The 24,043-nt window shown below is 43.3% G+C and overlaps 1 protein-coding gene across 1 annotated transcript; it reads right to left on the bottom strand.

The window, feature by feature from the left end:
* Nucleotides 1-1,029: 1,029 nt before the first annotated feature.
* slc5a12 (solute carrier family 5 member 12) lies at nt 1,030-23,804 on the bottom strand. The gene is made up of 15 exons (XM_031801558.1): nt 23,264-23,804; nt 19,851-19,916; nt 19,113-19,164; nt 18,909-18,976; nt 17,843-17,997; nt 16,144-16,284; nt 15,290-15,419; nt 9,757-9,845; nt 9,366-9,478; nt 8,485-8,552; nt 8,307-8,393; nt 7,667-7,860; nt 5,385-5,488; nt 4,180-4,301; nt 1,030-1,301 (listed from the first exon to the last, which is right to left on the bottom strand). The coding sequence occupies exons 1-15, from the start codon at nt 23,606-23,608 to the stop codon at nt 1,131-1,133; spliced, it is 1,905 nt and encodes a 634-aa protein (XP_031657418.1). The 5' UTR covers nt 23,609-23,804; the 3' UTR covers nt 1,030-1,130.
* Nucleotides 23,805-24,043: the final 239 nt, after the last annotated feature.

The following is a 24,043-nucleotide window of genomic DNA, read 5'->3' as shown; positions in this document are numbered from 1 at the left end:
TCAATGGAGTCACCATAATAAAAAACAACTTTTTAGTTCAAGATTAGTCTTAATGTGTGTCCCTGAAACCGCCCCTGAGGAGGCCCAGTAGACCTTGGATCTTTACCATGTCATATTGTTCTAACATGAGGTAACCACGTTTTGTATTCCAGGAAGTAGATTTATATTCACGCCTCGTTTTGTTTTCCAGGAAGTAGATTTATATTCACGCCTCGTTTTGTTTTCCAGGAAGTAGATTTATATTCACGCCTCGTTTTGTTTTCCAGGAAGTAGATTTATATTCACGCCTCGTTTTGTTTTCCAGGAAGTAGATTTATATTCACGCCTCGTTTTGTTTTCCAGGAAGTAGATTTATATTCACGCCTCGTTTTGTTTTCCAGGAAGTAGATTTATATTCACGCCTCGTTTTGTGTTCTAGGTGTACAAAGCAAAAACACCTACAGTATTATAAATAACTGTCCCAAACGGCAGCCTATTCCCTATGTAGTGCACTACTTTAGACCAGAACCCTATGGCACCCTATTCCCTATATAGTGCACTACTTTAGACCAGAGCCCTATATAGTGCACTACTTTAGACCAGAGCCCTATAGAACCCTATTCCCTATATAGTGCACTACTTTAGACCAGAGCCCTATGGAACCCTATTCCCTATATAGTGCACTACTTTAGACCAGAGCCCTATATAGTGCACTACTTTAGACCAGAGCCCTATAGAACCCTATTCCCTATATAGTGCACTACTTTAGACCAGAGCCCTATGGAACCCTATTCCCTATATAGTGCACTACTTTTTACCAGAGCCCTATAGAACCCTATTCACTATATAGTGCACTACTTTAGACCAGAGCCCTATAGAACCCTATATAGTGCACTACTTTAGACCAGAGCCCTATAGAACCCTATTCCCTATATAGTGCACTACTTTAGACCAGAGCCCCAATGAATAGGGTGCCATTTGGAACACACAGAATGTGTGTTTAAAGTGGAGCAGTGTGTGTGTGTCAGAGAGTGGGTGTTACTGCTTTTATCATGTAGTCACCAATCTAAACATTTTATTACCTTTCAGAGAAAGAAGACATTATAATGCTTTTAACACACACAGAGTAGTCATTCTAGTTCTATGGCTTTTTAAAAAGGCTTTGTGTCTTCGGTAAAGCCAGCGTTGTCATGTGCTTTCTCTTGCAGGTTATAACAGTTTTTGGCAGGTTGTACTTTCCTCTTCATCCCCTTCCTGCCGATATCCTCCTTGACAAAGGGACCTTCGTCTTTAACCGTGTCTGTGTCTGAGCACTCCATGTCCTAGTATACAAGAGAAATGGGTATTGAGATGTCACACTAGACCCAGGCACTTTATTGGTAAGACTTAGCATTGAGTTTCTCAAATACCGGTGTAGTACTACTGTAGTTACAGCTATGCGCTACGCTATCCCACTATGCCCACCGACGAACCATCAAACAGGCAAAGCGTCAATACAGGACTAAAGATTGAATCCTACTACACCGGCTCTGATGCTCGACTTATTTTTATTTATTTATTCATTTTTTACTCTCCCAAATTGATCTTGTGTCATCGCTGCAACTCCCCAACAAGCTCGGGAGGCAAAGGTCGAGTCATACGCCAAACCGCGCTTCTTAACACCCGCCTGCTTAACCCGGAAGCCAGCCGCACCAATGTGTCGGGGGAAACACCGTTCAACTGACAACCGAAGTCAGCCTGCAGGGGTCCAGGCCGCCACTGGGAGTCACTAGAGCACGCTGAGCCAAGTAAAGCCCTCCCGGCCAAACCCTTCCCTAACCCTTCCCTAACCTAACCCTCCCGATGACTACCGGTTGTAATACAGCCTGGGATCGAACCCGGGTCTGTAGTGACTGCGATGCAGTGCCTTGGACCGCTGCGCCACTCGGGAGGCGGGAGCTTAATGACTTCTATGCTCTCTTAGAGGCAAGAAACACTGCATGAATGACACTGAGACATGCATGAGAGCACCAGCTGTCCCGGACGACTGTGTGATCACGCTCTCCGTAGCCGATGTGAATAAGACCTTTTAAACAGGTCAACATTTACAAGGCCGCAGGGCCAGACGGATTGCCAGGACGTGTACTCAGCATGTGCTGACCAACTGTCTTCACTGACATTTCCAACCTCTCCCTGACAGAGTCTTCAATACCTACATGTTTCAAGCAGACCACTAGAGTCCCTGTGACCAAGAAAGCCAAGGTTACCTGCATAAATGACTACCGACCTGTAACACTCATGTCTGTAGCCATGAAGTGCTTTGAAAGGCTGGTCATGGCTCACATCAACACCATCACCCTAGAAACCCAAGACCCACTATAATTTGCATACCGCCCCAACAGATCCACAGGTGATTGCACTCAACACTGCCCATTCCCACCTGGACAAAAGGAACACCTATGTGAGAATGCTGCTCATTGACTACAGCTCAGCCTTCAACACCATAGTACCCTCAAAGCTCATCACTAAGCTAAGGACCCTGGGATTAAACACCTCCCTCTGCAACTGGATCCTGGACTTCCTGACGGGCCACCCCCAGGTGGTAAAGGTAGGCAACAACACATCTGCCACGCTGATCCTCAACACGGGGCACCTCATGGGTGCTTCCTGTACTCCCCGTACACCCACGACTGGTGGCCAGGCACAACTCCTACACCATCCATTAAGTTTGCCAACGACACAACGATGGTTAGGCCTGATCACTGAATACGACGAGACGGTCTATAGGGAGGAGGTCAGAGACCTGGCCGTGTGGTGCCAGGACAACAACCTCTACTTCAATGTGATCAAGACAAAGGAGATGATTGTGGACTACAGGAAAAAGAGGACCGAGCATGCCCCCATTCTCATCAACGGGGATATAGTGGAGCAGGTCGAGAGCTTCAAGTTCCTTGGTTTCCACAATCATGTTCCAAACACACCAAAACTGTTGTGAAAAGGGCACCGCCTGGTACGGCAACTGCTCAACATCAGACCACAAGGCGCTACAGAGGCTAGTGTGTACGGCCCAGTACATCACTAGGGCCAAGCTTCCAAGACTCCAGCCACCATAGTTATAAACTGTTCTCTCTGCTACCGCACGGCAAGCGGTACCTGGAGCACCGAGACCAAAAGGCTCCTTAACAGCTTCTACCCCCAAGCCATAAGACTGCTGAACAGCTCATCAAATGGCCACCGGACTGTTACATTGATACATATTACCGTGACTAACCTGTACCCCGCACACTGACCCGATAGTCCGTGTATATAGCCTCCTTATTTTTATTTTATTGTGTTTATTTATTTTTAAATTATTTTACTTTAGTTTATTTAGTAAATATTTTCTTAACGCTTCTCTTTCGTAACTGTTGGTTAAGGGCTTATAAGTAAGCATTTCACGGTACGGTTGTATTCGGGCTACACCGGTTGTATTCGGGCTACACCGGTTGTATTCAGGCTACACCGGTTGTATTCGGGCTACACCGGTTGTATTCGGGCTACACCGGTTGTATTCGGGCTACACCGGTTGTATTCGGGCTACACCGGTTGTATTCGGGCTACACCGGTTGTATTCGGGCTACACCGGTTGTATTCGGGCTACACTGGTTGTATTCGGGCTACACCGGTTGTATTCGGGCTACACCGGTTGTATTCGGGCTACACCGGTTGTATTCGGGCTACACCGGTTGTATTCAGGCTACACCGGTTGTATTCGGGCTACACCGGTTGTATTCGGGCTACACCGGTTGTATTCGGGCTACACCGGTTGTATTCGGGCTACACCGGTTGTATTCGGGCTACACCGGTTGTATTCGGGCTACACCGGTTGTATTCGGGCTACACCGGTTGTATTCGGGCTACACTGGTTGTATTCGGGCTACACCGGTTGTATTCGGGCTACACCGGTTGTATTCGGGCTACACCGGTTGTATTCGGGCTACACCGGTTGTATTCGGGCTACACTGGTTGTATTCGGGCTACACCGGTTGTATTCGGGCTACACCGGTTGTATTCGGGCTACACTGGTTGTATTCGGGCTCATGTGACGAATCAAATTTGATTTGATTTATATTACCACTTGTTGTTTGGCTGACAAGGTCCTTGTATGGCCATGCTGGTTATGTTATATTGTATTCTGATATGGTAATAAAAGTTAGCATGTCTGTCTTATGTCTCTTTCACCTGTTTTAATTCGTGATGGACGCCACACCAACACATCTTCTTGTACTTCTTTGACCAAAAGCAGAAGAGGTTACACACCGGTCGTAGGAGCCACGGTTTCACATCTTGACTCCTGGTGTGTCCTGTCGGAGATGGATACCACTTTCAAGTTCAGAGAATGACACATCCCCCAAACTAAATCAATTTGGTTCTCGGAATGTTGTGGGAAAATGTAGAATTCAAGTTATCGAAATGAGAACCTTCTATTAAGAGATGCTACAGGAACACTAGTGTGCTAGATGGGATGGCTGGTAGGTATGTGGTATACTGACAACACGTTAGACCCACTGCAGTAAATACATGGTACACCATGTCTGCCAAATAGACTTTCCATCTCTGGTCAATCAGTAATGAATGAGATCATTAAATCAGTCTTTCTCAGTGCAGTTGTACATATATAATCAATGGTTTTCTAAATGGCCTTAGTGTGAGTGTAAAGTACCACACGCATTAGGGACATATTCTATAGCAGATGTAGTTAAAGACAGACAGACAGTGTGTGTTGAACCTTTGCAGAAACAGACAGGTCATGTGATGACAGAAGAGTACTGGACCCACAGCAACATAACTTAAGAGGTTTAGACCACCGTGTCTTTCAGACAGTAGCCATTGATTCCTGCTGATTAATGTCTCTTCCGAGGGCTCTTTGCAGCAGGACCACAGGAACTTTTAATAGCAGAGTGACTCTATATCTCTGGAATGGGCTGACGATCTATTCTTCACAACAGATCCTTATATTCCAATGACATCATTTTCAGGAGACAAGCACAGCAGCAATATGACATTTTGAAAGCTGCTCGTCCAATCAGCATCCAGGATCTACCCGTTAAATTTTTTTTTTTTTGATTCTGTCATCTAATGTTTGTGCTGATGAATCCCCATTCTATGGTTCTAATTACAGCGGGGCAAAAAAGTATTTAGTCAGCCACCAATTGTGCAAGTTCTCCCACTTAAAAAGATGAGAGAGGCCTGTAATTTTCATCATAGGTACACTTCAACTATACCAGACAAAATGAGGGGGGAAAATCACATTGTAGGATTTTTTTATGAATTTATTTGCAAATTATTATGGTTCTCATCTTTTTAAGTGGGAGAACTTGCACAATTGGTGGCTGACTAAATACTTTTTTGCCCCACTGTATGTGTCAACGCTGCAGACACAGTACCTGTGATGAAGGAGATGAGCAGGCCAGCAGTAACTGTGGCTAAAAACCCAACAGCGCTATAGTACAGATAGGACATGGAGTACCAGTGATCAGCCAGGGACGACCTGTGGAAGACAGAGGAGTTACAATATCCTGTTGTCCACAAGATCGCCTACAAAATAAAAGGTTGCAAAACATTGCTAACTATCCCAAAATTCCCAGGTTTTCCAGAAATCCTAGTTGGAGAATAACAAACTTTTTGTTTATTCTATTCTCTCTGGGGGATTTTCCAACCGGGATTTCTGGAAAGCATCAAAAATGTGGGGAAATGTTTGGAATTCTGCACCCTTAACTACAAATCACTTGGATGTAAAGTATGGGAAAATCCAACGTCAGCTTAATTTCATTACTTGTTTGTTTCTGAGAATGTGTAGTGTGTATTCAAGGTTTATAAAAGGCTTCTGAAATTTCTAATTTCCACTTTTTAAAATGTCAAACTTGATTTTGCCCTAACGAAAAATGTATCAATGTATATCTATTAATTAGAATCCAAATAATAACTCAAATTTCCTGTTGCTGCAGGATTATTTTCCTGCTGTAGCAAACTGGCTCAAATTAAGCTCCTTCATCTGTATTAAAGAGAGGTGTGTGTATATACAGTGCCTTGCGAAAGTATTCGGCGACCTGAATCCAATCGAGAATCTGTGGAAAGAACTGAAAACTGCTGTTCACAAATGCTCTCCATCCAACCTCACTGAGCTCGAGCTGTTTTGCAAGGAGGAATGGAAAAAGATTTTAGTCTCTCGATGTGCAAAACTGATAGAGACATACCCCAAGCGACTTACAGCTGTAATCGCAGCAAAAGGTGGCGCTACAAAGTATTAACTTAAGGGGGCTGAATAATTTTGCACGCCCAATTTTTCAGTTTTTGATTTGTTACATTTTTTTGAAATATCCAATAAATGTCGTTCCACTTCATGATTGTGTCCCACTTGTTGTTGATTCTTCACAAAAAAATACAGTTTTATATCTTTATGTTTGAAGCCTGAAATGTGGCAAAAGGTCGCAAAGTTCAAGGGGGCCGAATACTTTCGCAAGGCACTGTATATACTGTACTGTACATAATACAATACCTCTAGTGTATCATAGCTTAGTAAACGTGGGTTGTGTTCAGTGGGGAGAAATTGTTTTTAAATATCTTGAAGAGGGTCAGGCACAACCTGAACTTGTCCAATAACAACACAGATTCCATTTTCCATTAAATCGTTTTGCTACATTTTCTCCCGAACTGAACATGGTCCTGGTGACAGAGACTATACAGTACTATACCTTGATGGTAGAGTGGTAGGGTTCTGGTGACAGAGACTATACAGTACTATACATTGATGGTAGAGTGGTAGGGTCCTGGTGACAGAGACTATACAGTACTATACCTTGATGGTAGAGTGGTAGGGTCCTGGTGACAGAGACTATACAGTCTTATACCTTGATGGTAGAGTGGTAGGGTCCTGGTGACAGAGACTATACAGTACTATACCTTGATGGTAGAGTGGTAGGGTCCTGGTGACAGAGACTATACAGTCTTATACCTTGATGGTAGAGTGGTAGGGTCCTGGTGACAGAGACTATACAGTCTTATACCTTGATGGTAGAGTGGTAGGGTCCAGGTGACAGAGACTATACAGTCTTATATCTTGATGGTAGAGTGGTAGGGTCCTGGTGACAGAGACTATACAGTACTATACCTTGATGGTAGAGTGGTAGGGACCTGGTGGCAGAGACTATACAGTACTATACCTTGATGGTAGAGTGGTAGGGTCCAGGTGACAGAGACTACAGTACTATACCTTGATGGTAGAGTGGTAGGGTCCAGGTGACAGAGACTATACAGTCTTATACCTTGATGGTAGAGTGGTAGGGTCCAGGTGACAGAGACTATACAGTCTTATACCTTGATGGTAGAGTGGTAGGGTCCAGGTGACAGAGACTATACAGTCTTATATCTTGATGGTAGAGTGGTAGGGTCCTGGTGACAGAGACTATACAGTACTATACCTTGATGGTAGAGTGGTAGGGACCTGGTGGCAGAGACTATACAGTACTATACCTTGATGGTAGAGTGGTAGGGTCCAGGTGACAGAGACTACAGTACTATACCTTGATGGTAGAGTGGTAGGGTCCAGGTGACAGAGACTATACAGTCTTATACCTTGATGGTAGGGTCCAGGTGACAGAGACTACAGTACTATACCTTGATGGTAGAGTGGTAGGGTCCTGGTGACAGAGACTATACAGTACTATACCTTGATGGTAGAGTGGTAGGGTCCAGGTGAGAAGGTGGAACAGTGGTGGTGGGGTCAGATGAGTTCGCTTGAAGACATCCCTCTATACTGAGAGACAGAGGTCTACTGTTGATGTCTAGAGCAGGGTAGATGAAGGCTCCAACACCTGCCCAGAACGACAGGGCGATGCCCACTATCAGACCGCCGGCTGCTCCCTGAAGGCAGACGTCAACAAGTCACAGTAACACTTTTACAACCTTCAGGTTTTATCACAGCTTGTTATAAGCATGTATGAGACTTTTATAATGTCCCATAGTAAGGCTTATAATAACTTATGTTAACACCTGCCCAGAACGACAAGGACGATGCCCACTATCACCTGCTGCTCCCTGAAGACAACCAGTACAGCACACGGACTAAATTAAGGAAGATGATCATTTATAAATGAGTTACTTGATAACTGAATTTATATAGATGTATGTAGAATTGCTTGTGTTTTTAAGTGAGTTTTGGTAAAAACCATTCAAGGATCAGATTCTTGGATTAAAGCCTAATTTCTTAATCATTCATTATTGTTAATAGTGAAATAGTTTCATAGTCCAGGAACTAGACTTAATCTGTCTGGAAGCGCTGTGGAGACAACGAAGAGGTGTTTTCTGACCATAGAGTTGGTCCAGGGGAAGATGATTCCCAGAGAGAAGAGACCCAGCATGGGACCACCACACATACCATGGATACTCAGAGCTGCCTGGGAAACACACATCAAGACGTATTAATCACATAGGCATCAGCTCCATGCACGTACTAGTCCTTCAAACACTAACGGGGACCGTGTTTACCTGGACAACCCCTCCCATGTAGGATGCAGCAATCGCCATAGTGGTGCAGGCGACGCCGAACACGATACCTGCAGAGGTAAAGATGGTAGAGTGTGTACGTTTTCATTAATCTTCACAAGCTGGGCTCCAATTTATGGCCTATATTATAGTAATAACTGGGGAGTTATTCTAATAGGGTAATAACTGGGGAGTTATTCTAATAGGGTAATAACTGGGGAGTTATTATATTATAGTAATAACAAAGTTATTATATTATGGCAATAACTGGGGAGAAATTATATTATGGTAATAACCGGGGAGTTATTCTATTATAGTAATAACTGGGAGTTATTCTATTATGGTAATAACTGGGGAGTTATTCTATTATAGTAATAACTGGGGAGTTATTCTATTATAGTAATAGCTGGGAGTTATTCTATTATGGTAATAACTGGGGAGTTATTCTATTATAGTAATAACTGGGAGTTATTCTATTTATAGTAATAGCTGGGAGTTATTCTATTATGGTAATAATTGGGGAGCTACTCTATTATGGTAATAACTGGGAGTTATTCTATTTATAGTAATAACTGGGAGTTATTCTAATAGTAATAACTGGGAGTTATTCTAATAGGGTAATAACTGGGAGTTATTCTAGTATAGTAATAACAGGGAGTTATTCTATTATAGTAATAACTGGGAGTTATTCTAATATAGTAATAACTGGGAGTTATTCTAATAGGGTAATAACTGGGAGTTATTCAATTATGGTAATAACTGGGAGTTATTCTATTATAGTAATAACTGGGAGTTATTCTAGTATAGTAATAACAGGAAGGTATTCTATTATAGTAATAACTGGGAGTTATTCTATTATAGTAATAATAGGGAGTTATTCTTACACAGTCCTTTGCTGATCCAGCCGCTGGCTTTGTTGGAGAGGTTAGTACAACACTGCTTAACAAAGTCTTCATAGGTCACTGTGGCTAGGGCATTGATGCTGGCTGCCACAGTACTGAGAGAGGCAAGGACTGGGAATTAGTTCAGATCTCCTAATGAATACTGTACTTAAGTTAGAGTGCAATGAAGGCAAGACAATGTCATTCTGGGCTGGGTTTTCCCAAAGCCTTAGTTTGTAAATACATTGACGATTGACCTTCCGAAACACTGATTTTACATTTACTCTCTTGTGGCTGCGTTGTGGAGCAAAATAACATCCTACTTTAGCTACGAAGGCTTTGGGAAAACTATCCCTAAACAATTTAAAATGATCCACACAGTGATTCCTCTAACCTGAGTGTTCCACTGAACGCACAGGCAACAAAAAGCCCTGGAAGACCAGGATAATCCCCCAGAATCTCCATGACAAAATACGGCATGAGCTGTAGAGGCACAGAGTGAAAAGGTCATGGCATGAGCTGTAGAGACACAGCGTGAAAAGGTCATGGCATGAGTAGAGACTTAAGGGGAAGTTAATGAGTACTGGTTAGCAGAGCACTGGAGACTGTGTCAATGTCGGCCACTAGACACCAGGGTTGGAGTCAATTCCATTTCAATTCAGTCACTTCCTGAATTGAAATGGAATTAACCCGAACTCTGTAAACACTAACGACCAGATGTGAATTTAAGGGTTAGATATTACTGCACTGTTGGAGCTAGAAACACAAACATTTTGCAAAAAACTCGCAATAACATCTGCTAAATGTGTGTATGTGATTAATATAATTTTATGTAGAACAGCCCCACTAATTAGACAGTAGTGACCTATGTGGTTTGTGGCTGTGACAGAGTAAGAATTGGAGAAGACAAGTTAATTAGGGCTAGAAATATAACAGTGTGTGTCCCAAATGGCACCCTATTCCCTATATAGTGCACTACTTTAGACCAGAGCCCTATAGAACCCTATTCCCTATATAGTGCACTACTTTAGACCAGAGCCCTATAGAACCCTATTCCCTATATAGTGCACTACTTTAGACCAGAGCCCTATAGAACCCTATTCCCTATATAATGCACTACTTTAGACCAGAGCCCTATAGAACCCTATTCCCTATATAGTGCACTACTTTAGACCAGAGCCCTATAGAACCCTATTCCCTATATAGTACACTACTTTGGACCTGTTAAACAGCCACCACTAACATTGAGTGGCTGCTGCCAACACACTGTTAATGACACTGACTCAACTCCAGCCACTTTAATAATGGGAATTGATGGGAAATGATGTAAATATATCACTAGCCACTTTAAACAATGCTACCTTATATAATGTTACTTACCCTACATTATTCACCTCATATGCATACGTATATACTGTACTCTATATCATCGACTGCATCCTTATGTAATACATGTATCACTAGCCACTTTAACTATGCCACTTTGTTTACATACTCATCTCATATGTATATACTGTACTCGATATCATCTACTGTATCTTGCCTATGCTGCTCTGTACCATCACTCATTCATATATCCTTATGTACATATTCTTTATCCCCTTACACTGTGTATAAGACAGTCGTTTTTGGAATTGTTAGTTAGATTACTTGTTCGTTATTACTGCATTGTCGTAACTAGAAGCACAAGCATTTCGCTACACTCGCATTAATATCTGCTAACCATGTGTATGTGACAAATAAAAATTTGATTTGATTTGATCCTATAGAACCCTATTCCCTATATAGTGCACTACTTTATATAGGGAATAAGGTGACATGGGACACAACCAGAGACACTTATTGGTGTAGAAAGGATAGTAACAGTAACCAGGTGTCCTACCCTGATGTGTTTCAACTGTCTTTGTGCTTGTCTCCACCCCCCTCCAGGTGTCACCCATCTTCCCCATCATTGTTTTGGGGCGGTCGGTAGCCTAGTGGTTAGAGCGTTGGGCCAGTAACTGAAAGGTTGCTGGATCGAATCCTCGAGCTGACAAGGTAAAATTCTGTTTTTCTACCCCTGAACAAGGCAGTTAACCCACTGTTCCCTGGTAGGCTGTCATTGTAAATAAGAATTTGCTCTTAACTGACTTGCCTGGTTAAATAAAAGATCCCCTGTGAATTTTTACCTGTGTTCTCTGTCTGTTGCCAGTTCGTTTTGTTCATGAAACCTTCCAACGTTTGTTTCCCCTGTTCCTGCCTGTTTCTTGCTCTTAAATCAGACACATGTTTTCACTGATAAATAAATCAGAGCCATATTGTATTTGTATATAGGCTCTGACATTAAAAAGGCTATGAGACATCACTCTCCTTTCTCGGTCACAGCAATACCGCAGCCTGCCATACGTCTAGGCTACCAGACTATTTCCTTTAAGTGTGCTTGGCTATTGGATGAATGGTAACCAAGCGTGCTTGTCTATTGGATGAATGGTAACCAAGCGTGCTTGGCTGCTGGATGAATGGTAACCAAGTGTGCTTGTCTATTGGATGAATGGTAACCAAGCGTGCTTGTCTATTGGATGCATGGTAACCAAGCGTGCTTGGCTGCTGGATGAATGGTAACCAAGTGTGCTTGTCTATTGGATGAATGGTAACCAAGCGTGCTTGTCTATTGGATGAATGGTAACCAAGCGTGCTTGGCTATTGGATGAATGGTAACCAAGCGTGCTTGTCTATTGGATGAATGGTAACCAAGCGTGCTTGGCTATTGGATGAATGGTAACCAAGCGTGCTTGTCTATTGGATGAATGGTAACCAAGCGTGCTTGTCTATTGGATGCATGGTAACCAAGCGTGCTTGGCTGCTGGATGAATGGTAACCAAGCGTGCTTGTCTATTGGATGAATGGTAACCAAGCGTGCTTGTCTATTGGATGAATGGTAACCAAGCGTGCTTGGCTGCTGGATGAATGGTAACCAAGCATGCTTGGCTATTGGATGAATGGTAACCAAGCGTGCTTGGCTGCTGGATGAATGGTAACCAAGCGTGCTTGTCTATTGGATGAATGGTAACCAAGCGTGCTTGTCTATTGGATGAATGGTAACCTAATATTGGTTGTGTAGCTAGCAGTCATGTCAGAAAATATGCTTATGATTTAGGCCCATAACTAAATCAGACGATGCTTCTGTTTTATCATTAGTCTACATTTTCATGTTTTTATTAACCCCTACCACTATTTTAATTCAAACGCCTGCATTTTACAACCCAAAATAACGTTTTGCTCGTAATACAGTTCTTCAACCACTACGAGTCGTGCTACGCTACGGTCTGAGATACGCACACTTTCCTGTCAAGTTCATATTTGATACAGTAAATATCAACCTTTTAGGGAAAAGTGGTGCTTTGTGTTTACACACTTTCCCTGGTCTGGTGTACTACTGTATAAAGGGACAACCAGAGACATTATAGATAGTAGTAGTAACCTGGTCTGGTGTACTACTGTATAAAGGGACAACCAGAGACATTATAGATAGTAGTAGTAGTAACCTGGTCTGGTGTACTACTGTATAAAGGAACAACCAGAGACATTATAGATAGTAGTAGTAACCTGGTCTGGTGTACTACTGTATAAAGGGACAACCAGAGACATTATAGATAGTAGTAGTAACCTGGTCTGGTGTACTACTGTATAAAGGGACAACCAGAGACATTATAGATAGTAGTAGTAACCTGGTCTGGTGTACTACTGTAATGGGACAACCAGAGACATTATAGATAGTAGTAGTAACCTGGTCTGGTGTACTACTGTATAAAGGGACAACCAGAGACATTATAGATAGTAGTAGTAACCTGGTCTGGTGTACTACTGTATAAAGGGACAACCAGAGACATTATAGATAGTAGTAGTAGTAACCTGGTCTGGTGTACTACTGTATAAAGGGACAACCAGAGACATTATAGATAGTAGTAGTAACCTGGTCTGGTGTACTACTGTAAAGGGACAACCAGAGACATTATAGATAGTAGTAGTAACCTGGTCTGGTGTACTACTGTATAAAGGGACAACCAGAGACATTATAGATAGTAGTAGTAACCTGGTCTGGTGTACTACTGTATAAAGGGACAACCAGAGACATTATAGATAGTAGTAGTAACCTGGTCTGGTGTACTACTGTATAAAGGGACAACCAGAGACATTATAGATAGTAGTAGTAACCTGGTCTGGTGTACTACTGTAAAGGGACAACCAGAGACATTATAGATAGTAGTAGTAACCTGGTCTGGTGTACTACTGTAAAGGGACAACCAGAGACATTATAGATAGTAGTAGTAACCTGGTCTGGTGTACTACTGTATAAAGGGACAACCAGAGACATTATAGATAGTAGTAGTAACCTGGTCTGGTGTACTACTGTATAAAGGGACAACCAGAGACATTATAGATAGTAGTAGTAACCTGGTCTGGTGTACTACTGTATAAAGGGACAACCAGAGACATTATAGATAGTAGTAGTAACCTGGTCTGGTGTACTACTGTAAAGGGACAACCAGAGACATTATAGATAGTAGTAGTAACCTGGTCTGGTGTACTACTGTAAAGGGACAACCAGAGACATTATAGATAGTAGTAGTAACCTGGTCTGGTGTACTACTGTAAAGGGACAACCAGAGACATTATAGATAGTAGTAGTAACCTGGTCTGGTGTACTACTGTAAAGGGACAACCAGAGACAGTATAGATAGTAGTAGTAACCTGGTCTGGTGTACTACTGTATAAAGGGACAACCAGAGACATTATAGATAGTAGTAGTAACCTGGTCTGGTGTACTACTGTAATGGGACAACCAGAGACATTATAGATAGTAGTAGTAACCTGGTCTGGTGTACTACTGTAAAGGGACAACCAGAGACATTATAGATAGTAGTAGTAACCTGGTCTGGTGTACTACTGTAAAGGGACAACCAGAGACATTATAGATAGTAGTAGTAACCTGGTCTGGTGTACTACTGTATAAAGGGACAACCAGAGACATTATAGATAGTAGTAGTAACCTGGTCTGGTGTACTACTGTATAAAGGGACAACCAGAGACATTATAGATAGTAGTAGTAACCTGGTCTGGTGTACTACTGTATAAAGGGACAACCAGAGACATTATAGATAGTAGTAGTAACCTGGTCTGGTGTACTACTGTATAAAGGGACAACCAGAGACATTATAGATAGTAGTAGTAACCTGGTCTGGTGTACTACTGTATAAAGGGACAACCAGAGACATTATAGATAGTAGTAGTAACCTGGTCTGGTGTACTACTGTAAAGGGACAACCAGAGACATTATAGATAGTAGTAGTAACCTGGTCTGGTGTACTACTGTAAAGGGACAACCAGAGACATTATAGATAGTAGTAGTAACCTGGTCTGGTGTACTACTGTAAAGGGACAACCAGAGACATTATAGATAGTAGTAGTAACCTGGTCTGGTGTACTACTGTAAAGGGACAACCAGAGACAGTATAGATAGTAATAGGAACCTGGTCTGGTGTACTACTGTATAAAGGGACAACCAGAGACATTATAGATAGTAGTAGTAACCTGGTCTGGTGTACTACTGTAATGGGACAACCAGAGACATTATAGATAGTAGTAGTAACCTGGTCTGGTGTACTACTGTAAAGGGACAACCAGAGACATTATAGATAGTAGTAGTAACCTGGTCTGGTGTACTACTGTAAAGGGACAACCAGAGACATTATAGATAGTAGTAGTAACCTGGTCTGGTGTACTACTGTATAAAGGGACAACCAGAGACATTATAGATAGTAGTAGTAACCTGGTCTGGTGTACTACTGTAAAGGAACAACCAAAGACATTATAGATAGTAGTAGTAACCTGGTCTGGTGTACTACTGTAAAGGGACAACCAGAGACATTATAGATAGTAGTAGTAACCTGGTCTGGAGCTGTGACTGACTGGGCGGTCCATGGATCACAGTTGGCGTAGAAAGCATACATAATGAGACCGGAGAACACCGCGCAAACCAGGATGACCAGCAGGCCCAGCAGGTTGAAGTACAGAGCTCTGAGGATGTGGATGACAGACAAATGACATCAACCGCTATCACAAAGTGCTTTACAGTAACTCAGACACGTGGATAGCAGACAAAGGTTGTGATATTAAGCATCCTGTTCCACACAAGACACTCTCTTAATAATAATAAAAGTATGCAGTACATTCAAATCAAATCAAATCAAATGTATTTATCCTCTTCGTACATCAGCTGATATCTCAAAGTGCTGTACAGAAAACCCAGCCTAAAACTCCCCAAACAGCAAGCAATGCAGGTGTAGAAGCACGGTGGCTATGAAAAAACTCCCTAGAAAGGCCAGAACCGAGGAAGAAACCTAGAGAGGAACCAGGCTATGTGGGGTGGCCAGTCCTCTTCTGGCTGTGCCGGGTGGAGATTATAAACCTAGAGAGGAACCAGGCTATGTGGGGTGTTCAGTCCTCTTCTGGCTGTGCCGGGTGGAGATTATAAACCTAGCCTGGTTCCTTTCTATGTGGGGTGGCCAGTCCTCTTCTGGCTGTGCCGGGTGGATATTGTGTTGCAGTTGTCGTCCAGATCCGTCTCGAAGGACCATAGATAAGAGTAGCACCTTGTTAGAGTGGACTCCGAAAAACACGTGACGGATCTGGATGATGGACTGGTTTCAACTATGGCGGATCCATAGAGCAGGCCAGGTCAGTACAGCTCGGCTCGGCAGTGTGAAAACGGTATATGTCTTTAGTGAAGGAATGTGCTTACAGTTTGGCGTGTGTCTCGGTTTTGCAGGAGATGCATCTCTGTATAGTTGACTGGTTGACCCCGTAGATGCCCAACCAGGTGAAGGTTCCCCCAACAGAGATGGTCCAGAACGTATGACGTCTCAGAGGGTCAGGGTCAAAGCTGAGGGCATAGAGTCGTATTCATTAAGTTAATAGGGTAGCGCAGAGGGTCCGAGGCCAGATCTCTTTCTGTAGATCTGGGTGAACCTTTGTTGTTGACTTGTTAAACTCAGAGGAGAGGAGATTATGTTAAAGATGGATGTTTAAGCCTTGAGACATTTTTATTTTTTATTTTACCTTTATTTAACTAGGCAAGTCAGTTAAGAACAAATTCTTATTTTCAATAACGGCCTAGGAACAGTGGGTTAACTGCCTTGTTCAGGGGGCAGAACGACAGATTTGTACCTTGTCAGCTCAGGGATTTGAACTTGCACCCTTCCGGTTGCTAGTACACCGCTCTAACCACTAGGCTACCGTGCCGCCCCATTTGAGACGTGGATTGTGTGTCATTCAGAGGGTGAAATAGACAAGACAAAACTATCGAAGTGCCTTTGAACGGGGTTATGGTAGTCGGTGTCAGGCGCATCGGATTGTTTCAAGAACTGCAACGCTGCTGGGTTTTTTCACGATCAACAGTTTCCTGTGTATCAAGAATGATCACAATTTAGTAAAACATAGCAAAACGTTTCGCAACGGAAGATGGAACAAGAGTTTCTTATTGGACTAAATTATATAGTCCCTCCTATTCGTCCAATCATAAAGGGGTTGTTTACTCACTTTTTTGGGGGTGGGGGGGGGTTTACCTTATTTTAATTTTTTTTCTATGTCTACTAACAGATTATTTAGCAACGTCCAGCATGAGGCAAAAATAAAGTCTAAGCTTCACATTCAAATACATTGTGTTCAATAGACCGTGTGACAGACAGAGAGAGGTGTCTATGGGAAAGCCGTTAACAAACCGAGACCTGAGTGGTACTTATGATGTCATCATATGCCCGGGGCAGCAGGGTAGCGTAGTGGTTAGAGTGGAGGGACGGCAGGTAGCCTAGTGGTTAGAGTGGAGGGGTGGCAGGTAGCCTAGTGGTTAGAGTGGAGGGACGGCAGGTAGCCTAGTGGTTAGAGTGGAGGGGCGGCAGGGTAGCCTAGTGGTTAGAGTGGAGGGACGGCAGGTAGCCTAGTGGTTAGATGGAGGAGTGGCAGGTAGCCTAGTGGTTAGAGTGGAGGGACAGCAGGTAGCCTAGTGGTTAGAGTGGAGGGACGGCAGGTAGCCTAGTGGTTAGAGTGGAGGAGTGGCAGGTAGCCTAGTGGTTAGAGTGGAGGGGTAGCAGGTAGCCTAGTGGTTAGAGTGGAGTGGCGGCAGGTAGCCTAGTGGTTAGAGTTGAGGGGCGGCAGGTAGCCTAGTGGTTAGAGTGGAGGGGCGGCAGGTAGCCTAGCGGTTAGAGTGGAGGGGCAGCAGGGTAGCCTAGTGGTTAGAGCGTTGGACTAGTAACCGAAAGGTTGCAAGATTGAATCCCTGAGCTGACAAGGTAAAAATCTGTCGTTCTGCCCCCTGAACAAGGCAGTTAACCCACTGTTCCTAGGCTGTTATTGAAAATAGTCATTTGTTCTTAACTGACTTGCCAGGTTAAATAAAGGTCAAAATAAAAAAAATCTGTGTGGTAACAGTGGGTTGTACTTACTCAAAGATGTCGAGTCTGTTTCCATTTTTAGCTACCTCCCACACGGAGGCTGCGCCCCCTGTTTTCCGGGTCCCCTGGACGAGCACGGTCATGAAGCCCACTACCATGACCACCATCTGGAACGCATCTGTCCACACCACTGCCTTCAGCCCACCCTTCACACAGACAGAGAGAGAGACAGAGAGAGAGAGAGACACAGAGAGAGAGACACAGAGAGAGAGACACAGAGAGAGAGAGCCAGAGAGAGAGAGAGACAGAGAGAGAGAGAGACAGAGAGAGAGAGAGACACAGAGAGAGAGAGACACAGAGAGACAGAGAGAGAGACACAGAGAGACAGAGAGAGAGACACAAGACACAGAGAGAGACAGAGAGACACACAGAGAGAGAGAGACACAGAGACACAGAGAGAGACAGAGAGAGAAAGAGAGAGACACAGAGCGAGACAGAGAGAGAGAGAGAGAGACACAGAGTGAGACACAGAGAGAGAGAGAGAGAGAGAGAGAGAGAGAGACACACACACACACAGAGAGAGAGAGACCGAGAGAGAGAGAAAGAAAGAGAGATCATCCCCACAGCCTGGCCTCCCCCCACATGACCATCACTCTGTACAGCATAACTGAATGGTCCCATGTCCTGACCTGGCACTAGGAGGTGCTTTGTTTACACTGTCACTGTTTATGTTACTAGACAGGCTATTTACTCAGGTGTGCTCTGCCCCTCTTTCAGAAACACAGTAAGAGAGGATGTCTGGAAGAAGGAAGGAACTCTATCGTTCGTAAGTAGGACAAATGAGTGAGTATCCCAACCCAACTCACCAGCGTGCAGTAGGACACACAATGCCTGTTATCCCAACCCAGCTCACCAGCGTGCAGTAGGACGTACACACAATGCCTGTTATCCCAACCCAGCTCACCAGCGTGCAGTAGGACGTACACACAATGCCTGTTATCCCAACCCAACTCACCAGCGTGCAGTAGAATGTACACACAATGCCTGTTATCCCAACCCAACTCACCAGCGTGCAGTAGAACGTACACACAATGCCTGTTATCCCAACCCAACTCACCAGCGTGCAGTAGAACGTACACACAATGCCCGTTGCAAATATAGATCCCCAAAGGTTGAAGCCGGTGACTGTGGGAAGAAATGTAAGGTTTCAGAAAAATAACATTTCTTTAGAGGTAAAGAACTCATGTGCTTACAGCGTTTTTTTATTTTATTTGTTATTTGACGTGGTAAAAGTTCTGCACCACTGAACAAAATGACATGCCTTGATTGAGGGCCAGGGCTGGAGCAAACACCACAACCCCTGTATATAAGATCTGAAATGGATTTAAACACAGACGGATCAGGAGTAGAATACTAGGAAAACACCACAACTAACTAACTGGAAATTCCCTGAATGTTTATTGACATTGTTTATATGGAGAGAGAAAAAAAGCTGGACATATAGAGTTATATGTCATGTATGTTTACAAGAGAGGAACATTTAGAGCTATATGTCATGTATGTTTACAAGAGAGGAACATTTAGAGTTATATGTCATGTATGTTTACAAGAGAGGAACATTTAGAGGTGTATGTCATGTATGTTTACAAGAGAGGAACATTTAGAGTTATATGTCATGTATGTTTACAAGAGAGGAACATTTAGAGTTAAATGTCATGTATGTTTACAAGAGAGGAACATTTAGAGTTATATGTCATGTATGTTTACAAGAGAGGAACATTTAGAGTTATATGTCATGTATGTTTACAAGAGAGGAACATTTAGAGCTATATGTCATGTATGTTTACAAGAGAGGAACATTTAGAGCTATATGTCATGTATGTTTACAAGAGAGGAACATTTAGAGTTAAATGTCATGTATGTTTACAAGAGAGGAACATTTAGAGGTGTATGTCATGTATGTTTACAAGAGAGGAACATGTAGAGCTATATGTCATGTATGTTTACAAGAGAGGAACATTTAGAGGTGTATGTCATGTATGTTTCCAAACAAACTCACCGTCTGCAAAATGTAAATCAGAGTGGCGGCCATTCGAACCCCCTTACAGAACCGTATCTCTAAATACTAAAGAACACACACACACACAGACACACACACACAGACACACACAGACACACACACACACGCACACACAGAGAGAGAGATGTTGGTAGATCAAAGTAACAATGGATAAAAAAAACAACAGTTCAAAGCATCTGTTTCTAATCTGTATCAGGACATCGCCGTCAAGTGTCACATTCAACCTTTATCAAAGTCAGACAGTCTGAGACCACCCTTGATGATGTCATATTAATCACTGTCAGGGTGAACCTGTATTAGAGACAGTCCGAGACCACCCTTGATGATGTCATATTAATCACTGTCAGGGTGAACCTGTATTAGAGACAGTCCGAGACCACCCTTGATGATGTCATATTAATCACTGTCAGGGTGAACCTGTATTAGAGACAGTCCGAGACCACCCTTGATGATGTCATATTAATCACTGTCAGGGTAAACCTGTATTAGAGACAGTCCGAGACCACCCTTGATGATGTCATATTAATCACTGTCAGGGTGAACCTGTATTAGAGACAGTCCGAGACCACCCTTGATGATGTCATATTAATCACTGTCAGGGTGAACCTGTATTAGAGACAGTCCGAGACCACCCTTGATGATGTCATATTAATCACTGTCAGGGTGAACCTGTATTAGAGACAGTCCGAGACCACCCTTGATGATGTCATATTAATCACTGTCAGGGTGAACCTGTATTAGAGACAGTCCGAGACCACCCTTGATGATGTCATATTAATCACTGTCAGGGTGAACCTGTATTAGAGACAGTCCGAGACCACCCTTGATGATGTCATATTAATCACTGTCAGGGTGAACCTGTATTAGAGACAGTCCGAGACCACCCTTGATGATGTCATATTAATCACTGTCAGGGTGAACCTGTATTAGAGACAATCCGAGACCACCCTTGATGATGTCATATTAATCAGTTTCAGGGTGAACCTGTATTAGAGACAGTCCGAGACCACCCTTGATGATGTCATATTAATCACTGTCAGGGTGAACCTGTATTAGAGACAGTCCGATGACAGTCCGAACCACTCTCTCTATAGAGGACAGAACCACTCTCTATAGAGGACAGAACCACTCTCTTTATAGAGGACAGAACCACTCTCTATAGAGGACAGAACCACTCTCTATAGAGGACAGAACCACTCTCTATAGAGGACAGAACCACTCTCTTTATAGAGGACAGAACCACTCTCTATAGAGGACAGAACCACTCTCTCTATAGAGGACAGAACCACTCTCTCTAGAGGACAGAACCACTCTCTATAGAGGACAGAACCACTCTCTATAGAGGACAGAACCACTCTCTCTAGAGGACAGAACCACTCTCTATAGAGGACAGAACCACTCTCTCTAGAGGACAGAACCACTCTCTATAGAGGACAGAACCACTCTCTATAGAGGACAGAACCACTCTCTATAGAGGACAGAACCACTCTCTCTATAGAGGACAGAACCACACTCTATAGAGGACAGAACCACTCTCTATAGAGGACAGAACCACTCTCTCTAGAGGACAGAACCACTCTCTATAGAGGACAGAACCACTCTCTATAGAGGACAGAACCACTCTCTATAGAGGACAGAACCACTCTCTATAGAGGACAGAACCACTCTCTTTATAGAAGACAGAACCACTCTCTTTATAGAAGACAGAACCACTCTCTCTAGAGGACAGAACCACTCTCTATAGATGACAGAACCACTCTCTATAGAGGACAGAACCACTCTCTATAGAGGACAGAACCACTCTCTATAGAGGACAGAACCACTCTCTATAGAAGACAGAACCACTCTCTCTAGAGGACAGAACCACTCTCTCTATAGAGGACAGAACCACTCTCTATAGAGGACAGAACCACTCTCTCTAGAGGACAGAACCACTCTCTTTATAGAAGACAGAACCACTCTCTATAGAAGACAGAACCACTCTCTCTAGAGGACAGAAGAGAGGACAGAACCACTCTCTCTATAGAGGACAGAACCACTCTCTCTCTAGAGGACAGAACCACTCTCTCTATAGAGGACAGAACCACTCTCTCTATAGAGGACAGAACCACTCTCTATAGAGGACAGAACCACTCTCTCTATAGAGGACAGAACCACTCTCTCTATAGAGGACAGAACCACTCTCTCTATAGAGGACAGAACCACTCTCTCTATAGAGGACAGAACCACTCTCTATAGAGGACAGAACCACTCTCTCTATAGAGGACAGAACCTCTCTCTTTATAGAAGACAGAACCACTCTCTCTATAGAGGACAGAACCACTCTCTCTATAGAGGACAGAACCACTCTCTCTATAGAGGACAGAACCTCTCTCTCTATAGAGGACAGAACCACTCTCTCTATAGAGGACAGAACCTCTCTCTTTATAGAGGACAGAACCACTCTCTCTATAGAGGACAGAACCACTCTCTCTATAGAGGACAGAACCTCTCTCTCTATAGAGGACAGAACCACTCTCTCTATAGAGGACAGAACCACTCTCTCTATAGAGGACAGAACCACTCTCTCTATAGAGGACAGAAAATTAAAGACCATAATGTTACATTTATGTTACGTTAGATCAGGGATGGGCAACTTTGATGGGGTGGGGGGGCCACAATAAAAAGCTGACCTCTCATACCCACATCCATATGTCATATTAAGTGGGGGGAAACAGGGCGCCTCCCCGCCTTGCAAGCAAAGTCATTTTAGCGGCCCCCCCTCTTGACAGGGGAGAGAAAAAAGTTTGTTACAGTTAGCTTCCTGCAATTCTACACATTTTGGGAGACTAACAAAATCAAGGGCCCCCCCCAGTCATTCGACCTTGATTACTCCGAGTTTAGATAGCTGGCTGCTAGACTAATTTACCACTCTAAAAATGTTACCTGACATGGGCTAATTGAGTGACATAACAAGAGAGAAACTGCTGATGCACAATCCACATTTCGAAATGTAACATTGTGTATCCTACTATTCTACCTAGCAACAGTAAGCTGAGACCCTGACTGGGTAAAAAAAAAAAATATATATATATATATACATTGAATTCTTTTTCATTTTTGGGGTCTTTGGAAATGAATCTGTGGGCGCAGTCCACAGGCCGCCAGTTGCCCATCGTTAGATAGTCGGGCTGACCTTCATTCCCAGGTCTCCCTTGGTAAAGAAAGAGTTCCTCTGACCTCAACTGGACCTTCTGGTTAAATAAAAGGTCAAAGAGGAAATCTGGGATTGATAAATCCATTTTTGTTTACCAAAACATTTATGTATGGCGGGGTGCCCACTTTGTTGTTGTTAGAATCTCATATTGCCCCTTTAAAATGAAGAACAAATCATTTTTTTAAAAACACAGTACCTCGTAGGTACTTGTGATCCCCGATCTGTAGAACACTGGCACAAACAGTTCAGCTGTAGCGATGACCACGAAGGTGTAGGCCACACCGAAGAGGACGAACGACCCCCCAAAACGGTAGACATCGGAGGGTGCCCCGAGCACGGTGACAGCAGACATAAAGCTGGCAGTGAGGGACAGAGCCACGGGACCGCAGGTCATCTGACGACCCCCTACCAGGAACTCCGATGAGGGGTTCTTCCTCTCCTTCACCGCGAAGAACACCCCTATCCCTGAGGAGACCACGAACAGACATGCGAATACGACATAGTCCCACGATACAAAGGTCCCCAGTTGTTCATCATCCATGCCGGTTATAGGAGATGGTTGTGGTCAGAGGGCCACAATGGAAATATGTTGTAGAAGTTTTTTAGTGTTGTTGTCCTCAATTATTTGTAAATTGACAAATAAATCAAATTAAATGAAAAAAATACTTTTTTCTCTCTCTCTCTCTCTCTCTGATCCGTTCTCTAAAGATGTTGTTGCTTAGCTAACTGAATAACTAAAAGTGCTTACTTATCAAGAGTTGATGATTCAGGAAGTTTGTCAAATTTGCTGATGAAGTTTGTCACCCGTGGTGGTTAATCACATCAATCATTAACTTCTCCCTGTCTATCCACATGCTGAGACAGTCCATGTGATTTACTCTGTCAGTCTCCATAACCTACCCACATGCTGAGACAGTCCATGTGATTTACTCTGTCAGTCTCCATAACCTACCCACATGCTGAGACAGTCAATGTG

This window comes from Oncorhynchus kisutch, linkage group LG22, assembly GCF_002021735.2.
Source record: "Oncorhynchus kisutch isolate 150728-3 linkage group LG22, Okis_V2, whole genome shotgun sequence".
In the NCBI taxonomy this organism is placed as follows: domain Eukaryota; kingdom Metazoa; phylum Chordata; class Actinopteri; order Salmoniformes; family Salmonidae; genus Oncorhynchus; species Oncorhynchus kisutch.
Note: the sequence above shows the minus strand (reverse complement) of the source record. Positions and strands in the feature narration are given on the sequence as shown.